The 17,987-nt window shown below is 48.0% G+C and overlaps 1 protein-coding gene across 1 annotated transcript in view; it reads left to right on the plus strand.

Moving 5' to 3' along the window:
- Positions 1 to 17,987, plus strand: part of LOC130276902 (mucin-2-like) — a 379,260-nt gene that overhangs the window by 137,418 nt on the left and 223,855 nt on the right. The window contains exon 13 of the mRNA XM_056526896.1: positions 5,964 to 6,007. Coding sequence (XP_056382871.1) covers positions 5,964 to 6,007 — 44 coding nt within the window. The remainder of the gene's footprint in view (positions 1 to 5,963; positions 6,008 to 17,987) is intronic.

A 17,987-nucleotide genomic window follows, 5' to 3' on the forward strand; every position in this document is an offset into this window, starting at 1 on the left:
TGGCTTTCGTAGTCAGCCTGCTGTCTGGGAAAGCTCTGTCATGGGCCACACCGCTCTGGGACCGCAATGACCCCGTCACTGCCTCTGTACACTCCTTCTTCTCGTAAATTCGAAGTGTCTTTGAGGAACCTGCCCGAGCCTCTTCTGCTGAGACTGCCCTGCTGAACCTGGTCCAGGGTAATTCTTCCGTTGGCGAGTACGCCATCCAATTCCGTACTCTTGCTTCCGAATTATCCTGGAATAATGAGGCCCTCTGCGCGACCTTTAAAAAAGGCCTATCCAGCAACATTAAAGATGTTCTGGCCGCACGAGAAATTCCTGCTAACCTGCATGAACTTATTCATCTAGCTACTCGCATTGACATGCGTTTTTCCGAAAGGCGTCAGGAGCTCCGCCAGGATATGGACTTTGTTCGCACGAGGCGTTTTTTCTCCCCGGCTCCTCTCTCCTCTGGTCCTCTGCAATCCGTTCCTGTGCCTCCCGCCGTGGAGGCTATGCAAGTTGACCGGTCTCGCTTGACACCTCGAGAGAGGACACGACGCCGCATGGAGAATCTTTGCCTGTACTGTGCCGGTACCGAACACTTCCTGAAGGATTGTCCTATCCGTCCTCCCCGCCTGGAAAGACGTACGCTGACTCCGCACAAAGGTGAAACAGTTCTTGATGTCAACTCTGCTTCTCCACGCCTTACTGTGCCTGTGCGGATATCTGCCTCTACCTTCTCCTTCTCTACTATGGCCTTCTTGGATTCCGGATCTGCAGGAAATTTTATTTTGGCCTCTCTCATCAACAGGTTCAACATCCCGGTGACCAGTCTCGCCAGACCCCTCTACATCAATTGTGTTAACAATGAAAGATTGGACTGTACCGTGCGTTACCGCACGGAACCCCTCCTAATGTGCATCGGACCTCATCACGAAAAAATTGAGTTTTGGTCCTCTCCAATTGCACTTCCGAAATTCTCCTTGGATTACCGTGGCTTCAACGCCATTCCCCAACCCTTGATTGGTCCACAGGAGAGATCAAGAGCTGGGGTACTTCTTGTTTCAAGGACTGTCTTAAACCGGTTCCCAGCACTCCCTGCCGTGACCCTGTGGTTCCCCCTGTAACCGGTCTCCCTAAGGCTTATATGGACTATGCTGACGTGTTTTGCAAAAAGCAAGCTGAGACTTTACCTCCTCACAGGCCTTATGACTGTCCTATTGACCTCCTCCCGGGCACTACTCCACCCCGGGGCAGAATTTATCCTCTGTCCGCCCCAGAGACTCTTGCTATGTCTGAATACATCCAGGAAAATTTAAAAAAGGGGTTTATCCGCAAATCCTCCTCTCCTGCCGGAGCTGGATTTTTTTTTGTGTCCAAAAAAGATGGCTCCCTACGTCCTTGCATTGATTACCGCGGACTTAATAAAATCACGGTAAAGAACCGCTACCCCCTACCTCTTATCTCAGAACTCTTTGACCGCCTTCAAGGTGCCCACATCTTTACCAAACTGGACTTAAGAGGTGCTTATAATCTCATCCGCATCAGGGAGGGGGATGAATGGAAAACTGCATTTAACACCAGAGATGGACACTTTGAGTATCTGGTCATGCCCTTTGGCCTGTGCAACGCCCCTGCCGTCTTCCAAGACTTTGTCAATGAAATTTTTCGTGATCTCTTATATTCCTGTGTTGTTGTGTATCTGGACGATATTCTGATTTTTTCTGCCAACTTAGAAGAACACCGCCAGCATGTCCGCATGGTTCTTCAGAGACTTCGAGACAATCAACTTTATGCTAAAATGGAGAAATGTCTGTTTGAATGTCAATCTCTTCCTTTCCTAGGATACTTGGTCTCTGGCCAGGGACTACAAATGGACCCGGATAAACTCTCTGCCGTCTTAGATTGGCCACGCCCCTCCGGACTCCGTGCTATCCAACGTTTTTTGGGGTTCGCCAATTATTACAGACAATTTATTCCACACTTTTCCACTATTGTGGCTCCCATCGTGGCTTTAACCAAGAAGAATGCCAATCCCAAGTCCTGGTCTCCCCAAGCGGAAGACGCATTAAAACCGCTCAAGTCTGCCTTTTCTTCTGCTCCCGTGCTCTCCAGACCTGACCCATCTAAACCCTTCCTATTGGAGGTTGATGCCTCCTCAGTGGGAGCTGGTGCGGTCCTTCTACAAAAAAATTCTTCCGGGCATGCTGTTACTTGTGGTTTTTTTTCTAGGACCTTCTCTCCGGCGGAGAGAAACTACTCCATCGGGGATCGAGAACTTCTGGCCATTAAATTGGCACTTGAGGAATGGAGGCATCTGCTGGAGGGATCAAAATTTCCAGTTATCATTTACACCGATCACAAGAATCTCTCCTATCTCCAGTCTGCCCAACGGCTGAACCCTCGCCAGGCCAGGTGGTCGTTGTTCTTTGCCCGTTTTAACTTTGAAATTCATTTTCGCCCTGCCGACAAGAACATTAGGGCCGATGCTCTCTCTCGTTCCTCGGATGCCTCGGAAGTAGAGGTCTCTCCGCAACACATCATTCCTCCTGACTGTCTGATCTCCACTTCTCCAGCCTCCATCAGGCAAACTCCTCCTGGGAAGACCTTCGTTTCTCCACGCCAACGTCTCGGGATTCTCAAATGGGGTCACTCCTCCCACCTCGCAGGCCATGCAGGCATCAAAAAGTCCTTGCAACTCATCTCTCGTTTCTATTGGTGGCCGACTCTGGAGACGGATGTTGTTGATTTTGTGCGGGCCTGTACTGTCTGTGCCCGGGATAAGACTCCTCGCCAGAAGCCTGCTGGTCTCCTTCATCCTCTGCCTGTCCCCGAACAGCCTTGGTCTCTGATTGGTATGGACTTTATTACAGACCTACCCCCATCCCGTGGCAACACTGTTGTTTGGGTGGTCGCTGATCGATTTTCCAAGATGGCACATTTTATTCCTCTTCCTGGTCTTCCTTCAGCGCCTCAGTTGGCAAAACAATTTTTTGTACACATTTTTCGTCTTCACGGTTTGCCCACGCAGATCGTCTCGGATAGAGGCGTCCAATTCGTGTCTAAATTCTGGAGGGCTCTCTGTAAACAACTCAAGATTAAATTAAACTTCTCTTCTGCTTATCATCCTCAATCCAATGGGCAAGTAGAAAGAATTAACCAGGTCCTGGGTGACTATTTACGGCATTTTGTTTCCTCCCGCCAGGATGACTGGGCAGATCTTCTACCATGGGCCGAATTCTCATACAACTTCAGAGTCTCTGAATCTTCTGCTAAATCCCCATTTTTCGTGGTGTACGGCCGTCACCCTCTTCCCCCCCTCCCTACTCCCTTGCCCTCTGGTTTGCCCGCTGTGGATGAAGTGACTCGTGATCTTTCCACCATATGGAAAGAGACCCAAAATTCTCTTTTACAGGCTTCATCTCGCATGAAAAGGTTTGCCGATAAGAAAAGAAGAGCTCCCCCCATTTTTGCTCCCGGAGACAAGGTATGGCTCTCCGCTAAATATGTCCGCTTTCGTGTCCCCAGTTACAAACTGGGACCACGCTATCTTGGTCCTTTCAAAGTCTTGTGCCAGATTAATCCTGTCTCTTACAAACTTCTTCTTCCTCCTTCTCTTCGTATTCCCAATGCCTTTCATGTCTCTCTCCTTAAACCACTCATCATCAACCGTTTCTCTCCCAAACTTGTTTCTCCCACTCCTGTTTCCGGTTCTTCTGACATCTTCTCCGTGAAGGAGATACTGGCCTCCAAGACGTTCAGAGGGAAAAAAATTTGGGTTGATTGGGAGGGCTGTGGTCCTGAAGAGAGATCCTGGGAACCTGAGGACAACATCCTAGACAAAAGTCTGGTCCTCAGGTTCTCAGGCTCCAAGAAGAGGGGGAGACCCAAGGGGGGGGGGTACTGTTACGCCGAGCGCTCCGGGTCCCCGCTCCTCCCCGGAGCGCTCGCAACATCCTCGCAACTGCAGCGCCCCGGTCAGATCTGCTGACCGGGTGCGCTGCGATACCGCCCCCAGCCGGGATGCGATTCGCGATGCGGGTGGCGCCCGCTCGCGATGCGCACCCCGGCTCCCGTACCTGACTCGCTCTCCGTCGGTCCTGTCCCGGCGCGCGCGGCCCCGCTCCCTAGGGCGCGCGCACGCCGGGTCTCTGCGATTTAAAGGGCCACTGCGCCACTGATTGGCGCAGTTGGCTTAATTAGTGTGTTCACCTGTGCACTCCCTATGTATACCTCACTTCCCCTGCACTCCCTCGCCGGATCTTGTTGCCATTGTGCCAGTGAAAGCGTTTCCTTGTGTGTTCCTAGCCTGTGTTCCAGACCTCCTGCCGTTGCCCCTGACTACGATCCTTGCTGCCTGCCCCGACCTTCTGCTACGTCCGACCTTGCTCTTGTCTACTCCCTTGTACCGCGCCTATCTTCAGCAGTCAGAGAGGTTGAGCCGTTGCTAGTGGCTACGACCTGGTTGCTACCGCCGCTGCAAGACCATCCCGCTTTGCGGCGGGCTCTGGTGAATACCAGTAGCAACTTAGAACCGGTCCACTAGCACGGTCCACGCCAATCCCTCTCTGGCACAGAGGATCCACCTCCTGCCAGCCGAATCGTGACAGTGTGGTAGGCACATCACACTGTGAAACTGCCTATCTACTATGATAAAGAATATTTTTCATCTTTTCTTGCTTTCAGAAATGAAGTATGGGTGAGGCTGGGCTTGCAGTCTTTCCCCCCATCATAATTACCTCCCACACCCAAAGTATCCTTATTTGTTAACAACATCCCTCTATCCCGCTCTGCACCAGCATATTACCTTGAAGTAACAATAGGCATAGCCTTTTTAGTTTCAGGAAAGATCTTTTTTTTTATCCGAGGCACATTTAAATTCACTCACTATTCATTTTCCAACGGAATCTGCTGCAAGTTGGTTACAAGCATCTACCACTCTATTGTTATACTATTTTCTGGCACTGCTAGTGATCTTAGTGCCAACTTATCTTAGATTGTGTCCTCTTTTTCTTGGGTTTAGTTTCCTTGTAAAAAACTTTCCCTCAAACCTTTTACGTATAAAAAAGTTTTCACTCCTGACCCCCTTTCCCATCTTTCTTTATGGTTCTTATAAGTTTTAGGCTTAAGACCTTCCATTGTTTTATCAGAACTGAACAAATTATTCAAGACATGATTTTGCTAGCGCTCTATACAGTGGAAACAGAATCTTACTTCTGTGCTTATTTTACAAAAGTAGCTACGGCCAACATTAGTGCAGTGATGCAACATCTATGTACTCCATAGTGCAGGTGTTATCTAGACAGATGTATGTGCACTGCAATGTATACAGCCATTGCTGCTCATTACATTGCCGGGCTGGACAGTAAACAGTGATGCACATAGTGCTGTATGCATCACCACTTACTGCATTTCAATATTCATTACATATACAGCTATTGTTATGTGATACAGTACTATATGTTTGGTCACTCAGTGTACAGGAGCAGGGAGTCCAACTCTTGTACACAGTGCAGTGCACCTCATGAAAAGACTAGCATAGCACACCTTGTAAAAGGAGACACTTTAGAGACTTGCTGTCAGTGAAGTTTCTGGAGGCTGAACCTGTAGTTCTAACAAACATAATAAAAAAAGAAGAAACTACCAAACTGTATAGACATCTTTAGTGTCTATATTGTTTTATTGATATAAATAATTGTGTAAATTGTGTGGAATTGTTCCTTATAGGGGTATTCCAAATTAAAACTACTTATCCCCTATTCTCAGGATCGTGGGGGGTCCTAGTGGTTGAACGATCTGCAATCTGACACTTATATAGTGTCCTGTGGATAAAGGATAAGTCATTTAAATTTAGAATACGCCTTTAAAGTGAAGGTGCTGATTGATTACAGAAAACAGAATACTTAAGAGGCTTGTAATATTGTTTCTTTTATTGTGACGGTTTTGTATTTTTTTAATAATACATTTGTATTTCTTTTCAGTGTTTGCACAGCAAAAGGAATTGTATGCCATTATAATTCACATGGTATGTTGTTGCAGATCAAACCATTTAATATTAAAAAATAAATAAATGTCGGGTGTAGAGTAAAAGACATGATAATTTTGTAGATGTACTTGTAAAAAGGGTGGGATAAATTACTGTATTTTTCGCCGTATAAGATGCACTTTTTCTTCCCCAAAACTGGGGGGGAAAGTCGGTGCGTCTTATACGGCGAATACACCCCTATCGCGGCGGTCCCTGCGGCCATCAACCGCCGGGACCCGCGGCTAATACAGGACATCACCGATCGCGGTGATGTGCCCTGTATTAACCCTTCAGACGCGGCGATCAAAGCTGACCGCCGTGTCTGAAGGGAAAGTGAGACTAACCCGGCTGTTCAGTCGGGCTGTTTGGGACCGCCGCGATTTCACCGCGGCGGTCTCGAACAGCCCGACTGAATAGCCGGGTTAGTGCTTACAGGACACCGGGAGGGACCTTACCTGCCTCCTCGGTGTCTTCTCCGTTCAGGGATCCCCTGTATGGCCGGTGCTCTCCTTCCTCGTCATCACGTCGTACGTGTACGTGCATTGGCGTGCGTAACGACGTGATGGCGGCGATGGAGAGCAAGGATACCCGGCCGGCAGCAAAGATGTTCCGGAGCGACGGGGACACGGCGACAGCGATGGAGCGACATCCAGGGCAGCGGTGATGGGTCCGGAGCGGTGGGGACACGTGAGTATTACCTCCTATGCAGTGGTCTTCAATCTGCGGACCTCCAGATGTTGCAAAACTACAACTCCCAGCATGCCCGGACAGCCAGCGGCTGTCCGGGCATGCTGGGAGTTGTAGTTTTGCAACATCTGGAGGTCCGCAGGTTGAAGACCACTTTTGGGTTCAAAATCTTTATTTTTTTAGATTTTGCACCTATAAATTGGGTGCGTCTTATACGCCGGTGCGCCCTATGGGACGAAAAATATGGTAGGCAGTGGGTGAACAGTTGATGTTTTGGAAGCAGGATTAGGATCTGAGTTACTTTGACAGGGGTCAAATTGTGATGGCTAGATGACTAGGTCACGTCATTTTTAAAATGACAGGTCATGTGGAATGTTTTTGGTATGTAGTACAGTACATTTGCACCAAAAGTGGTCCAATGATATATAACTGGTGCTTTGGCTACAGGGTCATGGGTTCTAACCATCAAAAAAAATTTCTATCATGAAAAAGCTTAAAGGGGTACTCTGGTGCTAAACATCTTATCCCCTATCAAAAGGATAGGGGATAATATGTTAGATCACGGGGATCCCACCGCTGGGAGCCCCCCACGATCTCTCCTGCAGCACCCCTGTTTTTCAGCTGCACAGAGCGAGGATCATTCTGTGGCTGATGTCGAGCGGTACAGTGGACGGAGTATTGTGAGGTCTCTGCTCCGCCCCCCTTGGGACATCACACTTCAATGCAAGTCTATGGGAGGGGACGTGACAGCCAAAAGAGTGAGTACTATATTTTATCTTACACCAGGGTTAATCAGCTGATGTGGATTCCTATCCAATCTTGATTTGAGAACTTAAGGGTTGTAGAGCCTCTAATCCCTGCACAACACAATTGCAGAACACAAGATTTCCTCTACCCTCTTCACATCAATAAGGTATTATCTATCACTCTTGATCATGTTGCTTCCCTTTTGGAGATGCTCTGACCCAGTCGTCTAGCTGCCATATTTTGGCCCTTGTCAAAGTCTCTCAGATCCTTAGTATTTAATTTTATTTTTAAAGTGTACCTGTCATTTGCAAAAAACTTTTATATAATGTGGATAACATTATATGTATAGTTCTAACTAGAGATGAACGAATCTTCATATCATTTATTACACATAGAGATAGAGAGACAGACATCACTATGTGTGTGTTACACAGAAAAGCTAATTCAAGCAGTGTTTCACATCCTAGTCACATCAGCGTTCTGGTGGACAGAGAGCAGGGTTTTTTTTCACAGAAAAGGGATTTTTACTGCAGCCATTAACCTCCCAGTCACTTTCTTCAGCATTCTATTACAGAGAGGGGCAGATAGCTGTGTGTTGCCTCATACATTTCAACAAGCTGTCTCAACTTCATAAACCTTAGCAGAGGAGGCAGGAATAATTTTTCAGCGCAATTCTGTGTCTTTGTTCCACAACAAATCTGTTGGTTATACTAGTCTGTAGACGGTATAATACCCAGCAGTCCATTCCTTATAGTCTTTGACAAAATGCAATTTTGTGTTTAGTATACAGATTTTTTGTGGCTGCAGCACTGTTGTGTGTTGCTGGCGTTGTGCAAAATATGTTTTTTTAAGCGTACTGTAGCACATTTTTCTGCCCTCATAAGTGTATACCACATACGTAAATCTAATTAGTTTACTATTTTGTACCTGTTAATCTGTCAAGGGCATAGATACTGTGAAAGTCCAGGCAAAAGTACGCACCGGCTGGTGTTTTTACTCCAAAAAGTTTATTAAGTGTACTGTAGCACATTTTTCTGCCCTCATAAGTGCATACCACATACCTGCATTTAAGTACTGTACTATTTTGTACTTGTTAATCTGTCAAGGGCCTAGATACTGTGAAAGGGCAGCCAATAATACACACCTGCTGCTGTTCTTGGCAAATACTGTTTTAAGCATAGTGAAGTATATTGTACTCCCCTTATATACGCAATAAGAATGTCAGGTAGAGTAGTGTCAGGACGTGCACAAAGGAGTGGCAGAGGCCTAAATTCATCAGGCGCAGCCAGAGGTCGCAGCAGAGTAGGGATGTGTGGCAGCAAGCGTCGCAGCGAGAGTTCTGAGCTCCTGGTGTCAACTAGTCGTGTCGCGACCAGCAACCCAGCAGCCTTGATTGATCGGTTCACTCGGTCATCCACTTCATCCCAGGTGACATCCAACACCCCCAGTCAACAGACGGTGGGTTCCTCAGACTATACCCTCAGTTGGCATGGCCCTCATGCTGCTGCTGCCACCTCCAGGCTCTTCATTGTGCTGCTCTATGATCTCTTCATGCTAATGCTACCAACTCTAGGCTCTGTCATTGTGCCTCCATATGATCTCCTCATGCTGATGCTGCCACCTCCAGGCTCTCTCATTCTGCTGCTCTAGGGTCTCCTCATGCTAATTCTACCACCTCCACGCTCTGTCATTGTGCCACCATATGGTCTCCTCATGCTGATTCTGCCACCTCTAGTCTCTCATTGTGCTGTTCTATGGTCTCCTCATGCTGATGCTACTGCCTCTATACTCTGTCATTGTGCCACCATATAGTCTCCTCATTCTGATGCTACCACCTCCAGGCACTGTCATTGTGCCACCATATGCTCTCCTCATGCTGATGCCGCCACCTCCAGGCTCTATAATGGTGCTGCTCTCTGGTCTCCTCATGCAGATGCTACCACCTCCAGGCTCTCTCATTGTGCTGCCATAGATACTGCAAAACATAATTGAGGTTCTGGTCCCCAGTTTTAGAAATTCCTTGAATTAAGATCACTTTCAGGACTCCTGATGCCACCTCCAAGCTGTCTCATTCAGCAACTATATGGTCTCCTCATGCTTCAGCCAACTCCAGGCTGTGTCATTCAGCCACTATATGGTATCTTCATGCTTCAGCCAACTCCAGGCTGCGCCATTCAAACACTATATGGTATCCTCATGCTTCAGCCAACTCCAGGCTGTGCCACTCAGACACTATATGGTCTCTTCATGCTTCAGCTACCTCCAGGCTCTGCCATTCAGACACTACATGGTCTCCTAATGCTTCAGCCAACTCCAGGCTGTGTCATTCAGCAACTATATGGTCTCCTCATGCTTCAGCCACATCCACGCTGTGTCATTCAGCCACTATATGGTCTCCTCATGCTGCCAACACCTCCATGCTGTGTCATTCAGCCACTATATGGTCTCCTCATGCTTCAGCCATATCCAAGCCTTGTCATTCAGCAACTATATGGTCTCCTCATGCTGCCAACACCTCCACGCTGTGTCATTTAGCCACTGTATGGTCTCCTCATGTTGCCAACACCTCCAAGCTGTGTCATTCAGCCACTATATGGTCTCCTCATATTGATGCCACATTCCACAGTAGGAAAAAATAAAGATTAATTCTTTAACCCCTTAAGGACCACAGGTTCTTTTCATTTTTGCACTTTAGTTTTTTCCTCCTTACCTTCTAAAAATCATAATGCTTTACATTTTCCACCTACAGACTCATATGAGGGCTTGTTTTTTGCGCCAACAATTTTATTTTGTAATGACATCAATACATTTCCCACAAAATCTACTGCGAAACCAGAAAAAATATATTTGTGGGGCTAAATTGAATAAAAAAAAATGGCATTCTGTAACCTTTGGGGGCTTTCGCTTCTACGTAGCACACTTTTTGGTAAAAATGACTTGTTATCTTTATTCTGTAAGTCCATATGATTAAAATGATACCCAACTTATATACGGTAGGTTTGATTTTGTTGTACTTCTGTTAAAAAATTATAACTTTATGCACAAAAATTAGTAGGTTTAAAATGTACTCTTCTGGCCCCTATAACTTTTTTTTCCCATATACGGGGCGGTATGAGGGCTCATTTTTTGCGCCATGACCTAAAGTTTTTATCTGTACCATTTTTGTTTTGATGGGACTTTTTGATCAGTTTTTATACATTTTTTTTTAGAGTATACAAAGTGACCAAAAATACCAAATTTTGGACTTTATTAATTTTTTTTACGTATACGTCATTGATCGTGCGGTTTTATTAACGTTATATTTTTATAGTTCGGACATTTTTGCACAAGGCAATAACACATATGATTATTTTTATTATGTTTTTATATTTTTTATATGGGATTTTGGAAAAGGGGGGTGTTTTAAGCTTTTAATAAGGAAGAGGCTAATGTGTGTTTTTTAAAACTTTTATTACATTTTTTTTTACACTTTATTGGTCCCCTAAGGGGACTTTTAGGAGTAATCATTAAATTCCTCATACAGATCAGTGTGGTTCCATAGAACCACATTCATCTGTGTGATCTGTGCTCCATTGATAAAGCCGGGTCCTGCCAGGCTTTATCAATGTGAGAGCCGGGACCAGGAAGAAAGGAGAGCTAAGCCCTCCAGCTACCTCAGGAGTGAATCGCATGTCCCCCCCCCCCCCCCTGCGATCGCGCTGCAGAGGGGGCCATCCACCCCACTGGACCACCAGGGAGTGTTTACAGGGTTCCTTTGATGCCGCTGTCAGCTTTGACAATGACGAACTAAAGGGTTAATAGCTGATCTCCGCATGTCGGCTATTAACGCCAGCCATCAGTTACAAGAATCAGCTGAGGACCGGCCGGTATGAGCCCGCGCCATACATGTCCTTACTAGTTAACCAGTTAAGGACAATGGATGTAAATATACATCCTGCTACTTCACTAGAATGTACATTTATATCCTGTACATGAAGTGAGCACAGAAGCTGCGATCGCTTAAGGCACAGTGGGTCCCAGCTGCTATGCTGATGCCCGCACACATTAGTGATAATGCTGATGCCCACCATTAACCCTGTAGATGCCGTGATCAACACTGATCATGGCATCTGGGGCATAGCGGGGGCTAACAAAGGCTCATTGGAGCACCTGCAGCACGACCACGGGGAAGTCCGATGAGCCTATGCAGCATTAGCAATCAATTAATTGCTATTAATAGTCCCTATAGGGAATAAAAAAAAATTTCAAATCATTTTAATTAGTCCCTCCCTCCCTAATTTCCCATTTTACAAAAAAACAATTGCCAAACATATCTGGTATAAGCGTGTGTGTAAATGTGTCAAAAATATAGTAAAATAAATATTATATTGACACAGGTAAAAATGGATATGGAATTCAATAAAGATTATTCAACCAACTGCAATTAAATATATAAAGGAAAGTGATCACGCGGATGTCCACCATTAACCCCTCAGATGCCGTGATCAGTACAGATCATGGCATCTGTGGAAGTGCGGTACTTTGAATGAATGATCGGATCGCCCGCAGCGCTGCCGCGGGGATCCGATAATCCAGCATGGCAGCCGGAGGTCCCCTCACTTGGCTCCGGCTGTCTCCCGGGGTCTTCTGCTCTGGTCTGAGCAGACCAGAGCAGAAGATCACCGATAATACTGATCAGTGCTATGTCCTTTACATAGCACTGAACAGTATTAGCAATCAAATGATTGCTAAGAATAGTCCCCTATTGGGACTATTAACCCCTTAACGACGCAGGACGTATATTTACGATCGCGCCGCGATCCCGCATCATATCACGTCGGTCCCGGCGCTCATCAACGGCCTTGACCCGCGGCTAATACCACACATCGCCAATCGCGGCGATGTGCGGTATTAACCCTTTAGAAGCGGCGGTCAAAGCTGACCGCCGCTTCTAAAGTGAAAGTGACCCGGCTGCTCAGTCGGGCTGTTCGGGACCGCCGCGGTGAAATCGCAGCGTCCCGAACAGCTTGCAGGACACCGGGAGGGCCCTTACCTGCCTCCTCGGTGTCCGATCAGCGAATGACTGCTCCGTGCCTGAGATCCAGGCAGGAGAAGTCAAGCGCCGATAACACTGATCACAGGCGTGTTAATAGACACCTGTGATCTGTGTAGAAGATCAGTGTGCGCAGTGTTATAGGTCCCTATGGGACCTATAACACTGTAAAAAAGAAAATTAAAAAAAGTGTTAATAAAGGTCATTTAACCCCTTCCCTATTAAAAGTTTGAATCACCCCCCTTTTCCCATAAAAAAAATAAAACAGTGTAAAAAAAAATAAATAAACATATGTGGTATCGCCGCATGCGTAAATGTCCGAACTATAAAAATATATCATTAATTAAACCGCACGGTCAATGGCGTACGCGCAAAAAAATTCCAAAGTCCAAAAAAGCTAATTTTGGTCACTTTTTATACCATTAAAAAATGAATATAAAGTGATCAAAAAGTCCGATCAAAACAAAAATCATACCGATAAAAACTTCAGATCATGGCGCAAAAAATGAGTCCTCAAACCGCTCTGTACGTGGAAAAATAAAAAAGTTATAGGGGTCAGAAGATTCCATTTTTAAACGTATTGTTACGCCTAGCGCTCCGGGTCCCCGCTCCTCCCCGGAGCGCTCACGGCGTCTTTCTCCCTGCAGCTCCCCGGTCAGTCCCGCTGACCGGGAGCGCTGCTCTGTCATGGCCGTTGGGGATGCGATTCGCACAGCGGGACGCGCCCGCTCGCGAATCGCATCCCAGGTCACTTACCCGTTCCCGTCCCCTGCTGTCATGTGCTGGCGCGCGCGGCTCCGCTCTCTAGGGCGCGCGCGCGCCAGCTCCCTGAGACTTAAAGGGCCAGTGCACCAATGATTGGTGCCTGGCCCAATTAGCTTAATTGGCTCCCACCTGGTCCCTGACTATATCTAACCTCCTCCCTTGCACTTCCTTGCCGGATCTTGTTGCCCTTGTGCCTAGAGAAAGCGTTTTGTGTGTTTAAACCCTGTGTACCAGAACTTCTGCTATCTCCCCTGACTACGAACCTTGCCGCCTGCCCCCGACCTTCTGCTACGTCCGACTTTGCTTCTGCCTACTCCCTTGTACCTCGCCTATCTTCAGCAGCCAGAGAGGTGAGCCGTTGCTAGTGGAAACGACCTGGTCACTACCGCCGCAGCAAGACCATCCCGCTTTGCGGCGGGCTCTGGTGAAAACCAGTAGTGTCTTAGAACCGGTCCACTAGCACGGTCCTCGCTATCCCTCTCTGGCACAGAGGATCCACCTCCTGCCAGCCGGCATCGTGACAGTAGATCCGGCCATGGATCCCGCTGAAGTTCCTCTGCCAGTTGTCGCTGACCTCCCTACGCTGGTCGCCCAGCAAGCTCGTCAGATCGCCCAGCAGTCGCAACAGATAGCGCAACAAGATCACCAGCTGTCGTACTTGACCACCATGACACAGCAACTCCAGTCACAACTACAGCAAGTACAGTCGCAGCTACAGCAGCAACAACCATCTCCTCCGCCAGCTCCAGCACCCCTTCCGCGGCGAGTGGCCGCTCCTAGCCTCCGCCTGTCCTTGCCGGACAAATTTAATGGGGACTCTAAGTTTTGCCGTGGCTTTCTTTCGCAATGTTCCTTGCACTTAGAGATGATGTCGGATCAGTTTCCTACTGAAAGGTCTAAGGTGGCTTTCGTAGTCAGCCTTCTGTCTGGAAAAGCCCTGTCATGGGCCACACCGCTCTGGGACCGCGATGACCCCGTCACTGCCTCTGTACACTCCTTCTTCTCGGAAATTCGAAGTGTCTTTGAGGAACCTGCCCGAGCCTCTTCTGCTGAGACTGCCCTGCTGAACCTGGTCCAGGGTAATTCCTCCGTTGGCGAGTACGCCATACAATTCCGTACTCTTGCTTCTGAACTATCCTGGAATAATGAGGCTCTCTGCGCGACCTTTAAAAAAGGCCTATCCAGCAACATTAAAGATGTTCTGGCCGCACGAGAGACTCCTGCTAACCTGCATGAACTCATTCATCTAGCCACTCGCATTGACATGCGTTTTTCTGAGAGGCATCAAGAGCTCCGCCAGGAAAAAGACTTAGATCTCTGGACACCTCTCCCACAGTCTCCACTGCAATCTGCGCCTAGGCCTCCCGCCGAGGAGGCCATGCAAGTGGATCGGTCTCGCCTGACCCTGGAAGAGAGGAATCGCCGTAAGGAAGAGAATCTTTGTCTGTACTGTGCCAGTACTGAACATTTTTTGGTGGATTGCCCAATCCGTCCTCCACGTCTGGGAAACGCACGCTCGCACTCAGCTCTCGTGGGTGTGGCGTCTCTTGATGCCAAGTCGGCTTCTCCACGTCTCACGGTACCTGTTCGGATTTCCACTTCAGCCAGCTCTCCCCTCTCAGCCGTGGCCTGCCTGGACTCTGGAGCTTCTGGGAATTTTATTCGGGAGTCCTTTGTGAATAAATTCCGCATTCCGGTGACCCGTCTTGTCAAGCCACTCCACATTTCCGCGGTCAACGGAGCCAGGTTGGATTGCACCGTGCGTTACCGCACGGAGCCCCTCCTAATGTGCATCGGACCTCATCACGAGGAGATTATATTTTTTGTCCTTCCTAATTGCTCTTCTGAAGTTCTCCTTGGACTACCCTGGCTTCAACACCATTCCCCAACCCTGGATTGGTCCACTGGGGAGATCAAGAGTTGGGGTCCCTCTTGTTCCAAGGACTGCCTTCAACCGGTTCCCAGTACTCCCTGCCGTGACCCTGTGGTTCCTCCTGTATCCGGTCCCCCTAAGGTCATTAAGGACTCTGCCTGCCACAGGAAATGCCCCTCCCCCCCTCCCAGTTCCATCAGGCAAGCTTCTGTGTCCCCTCATGGCCCTCGTCCTGGTGTCACACTGCCCCGTGCCAGGTCTCGCCCTCTGCCCTCTCTCCCCATTCCTACTCCTGCGGTTCTGCCTGCCGTTGAGGAATCCCTCCATCCTTTCCCGGTGTCCTCATCCCAGGGGAGGCAGTTACCCGATAAAGAGAAGGGGAGACCTAAGGGGGGGGGTACTGTTACGCCTAGCGCTCCGGGTCCCCGCTCCTCCCCGGAGCGCTCACGGCGTCTTTCTCCCTGCAGCTCCCCGGTCAGTCCCGCTGACCGGGAGCGCTGCTCTGTCATGGCCGTTGGGGATGCGATTCGCACAGCGGGACGCGCCCGCTCGCGAATCGCATCCCAGGTCACTTACCCGTTCCCGTCCCCTGCTGTCATGTGCTGGCGCGCGCGGCTCCGCTCTCTAGGGCGCGCGCGCGCCAGCTCCCTGAGACTTAAAGGGCCAGTGCACCAATGATTGGTGCCTGGCCCAATTAGCTTAATTGGCTCCCACCTGGTCCCTGACTATATCTAACCTCCTCCCTTGCACTTCCTTGCCGGATCTTGTTGCCCTTGTGCCTAGAGAAAGCGTTTTGTGTGTTTAAACCCTGTGTACCAGAACTTCTGCTATCTCCCCTGACTACGAACCTTGCCGCCTGCCCCCGACCTTCTGCTACGTCCGACTTTGCTTCTGCCTACTCCCTTGTACCTCGCCTATCTTCAGCAGCCAGAGAGGTGAGCCGTTGCTAGTGGAAACGACCTGGTCACTACCGCCGCAGCAAGACCATCCCGCTTTGCGGCGGGCTCTGGTGAAAACCAGTAGTGTCTTAGAACCGGTCCACTAGCACGGTCCTCGCTATCCCTCTCTGGCACAGAGGATCCACCTCCTGCCAGCCGGCATCGTGACACGTATAGATTTTCCTGCATGTAGTTATGATTTTTTCCAGAATTCCGAAAAATCAAACCTTTATAAGTAGGGTATCATTTTAACCGTATGGACCTACAGAATAATGATAAGGTGTAATTTTTACCGAAATATGCACTGCGTAGAAACGGAAGCCCCCAAAAGTTACAAAATGGCGTTTTTTCTTCGATTTTGTCGCACAATGATTTTTTTTTCCGTTTCGCCGTGCATTTTTGGGTAAAATGACTAATGTCACTGCAAAGTAGAATTGGCGACGCAAAAAATAAGCCATAATATGGATTTTTAGGTGGAAAATTGAAGTCCTTAAGGGGTTAAAGTGTAAAAAAAAAAAAAATTTAAAAATGAAAAATCCCCTCCCCCAATAAAAAAGTAAATGTCCGTTTTTCCCATTTTACCCCCCAAAAAGCGTTAAAAAAAATAATGCACACATTTGGTATTGCCGCGTGCGTAAAAGTCGGAACTATTAAAATACATTGTTTATTATCCTGTAAGGTGAATGTCGTAAACGTAAAAAATAATTTAAATGTCCAAAATTTCTGCTTTTTTGTCACATTTCATTCCCAAAAAATGTATAAAAAATTTAAAGTAAAACCGAAGCAAAATGGTACTGATAAAAACTACAGATCATGGCGCAAAAACTGAGCCCTCATACCGCCCCATATACGGAAAAATTTGAAAGTTATAGGTGGTCAAAATGGGGCAATTTCAAACATACTAATTTTGTTAAAATGGTTTGAGATTTTTTTTAAGCGGTACAAATGGAAAGGCCTGCGCAGCTGGCCTGTAATTGTGGGAGGAGCGGGATGACCATAAAACCCACGGCTCTCCCCCCCTTCAATGACGCTGTGGGTTCTTCGCTTGAGGGTTTGTCACGTGATGTCGGCAGGAGGTGGAGTCACGTTCCCACCGGTCAGCTGACTGCACGGGTCAGCTGACTGGAAGGTCGCTTCAGCCGGCATGGTGGTGGTAAGTGGCCGTGGCTGACCGGGGGTAACGCTGGCGGTTCCCGGACTCCGGAGGTGAGCCGGAGTTCAGGGAAACCCTTGGTCAGCCCGGCCCCAGGTTATCGTATTACATATCGGCATTCGGCATTCGCCGGTAGCATTTATACGGTTTTTGGCTGTATATGATTACTTACGGCTTGCTGTGCATGTATATGGTTACTTTGTTATGCGAACAGCCTCCTGCACGAGCATATCATTACCGCACTAGGTGAACGGCTTGCTGCGCATGTATGTGTTTACTTATGGCTTGCTTTATTATGTGATCAGCCTCCTGCACGTGCATGTCATTACCGCACTATGTGAACGGCTTGCTGCGCATGTATACGATTACTTTGTTATGTGAACAGCCTCCTGCACGTGCATATCATTACCGCACTATGTGAACGGCTTGCTGCGCATGTATACGATTACTTTGTTATGTGAACAGCCTCCTGCACGTGCATATCATTACCGCGCCATGTGAACGGCTTGCTGCGCATGTATATGATTACTGCATTGTGTGAACAGTCTCCTGCACATGCATATCATTACCGCACTGTGTGAACAGTCTCCTGCACATGCATATCATTACCGCATTATGTGTTAGGCCTCTTGCACATGTATTTGATTGCTGCACTGTGTGAACAGTCTCCTGCACATGCATATCATTACCGCACTATGTGATAGGCTTCTTGCACATGCATATCATTACCGCACTATGTGAACAGTCTCCTGCACATGCATATCATTACCGCACTATGTGATAGG

This window comes from Hyla sarda, chromosome 6 (assembly GCF_029499605.1).
Source record: "Hyla sarda isolate aHylSar1 chromosome 6, aHylSar1.hap1, whole genome shotgun sequence".
NCBI classification, from domain to species: domain Eukaryota; kingdom Metazoa; phylum Chordata; class Amphibia; order Anura; family Hylidae; genus Hyla; species Hyla sarda.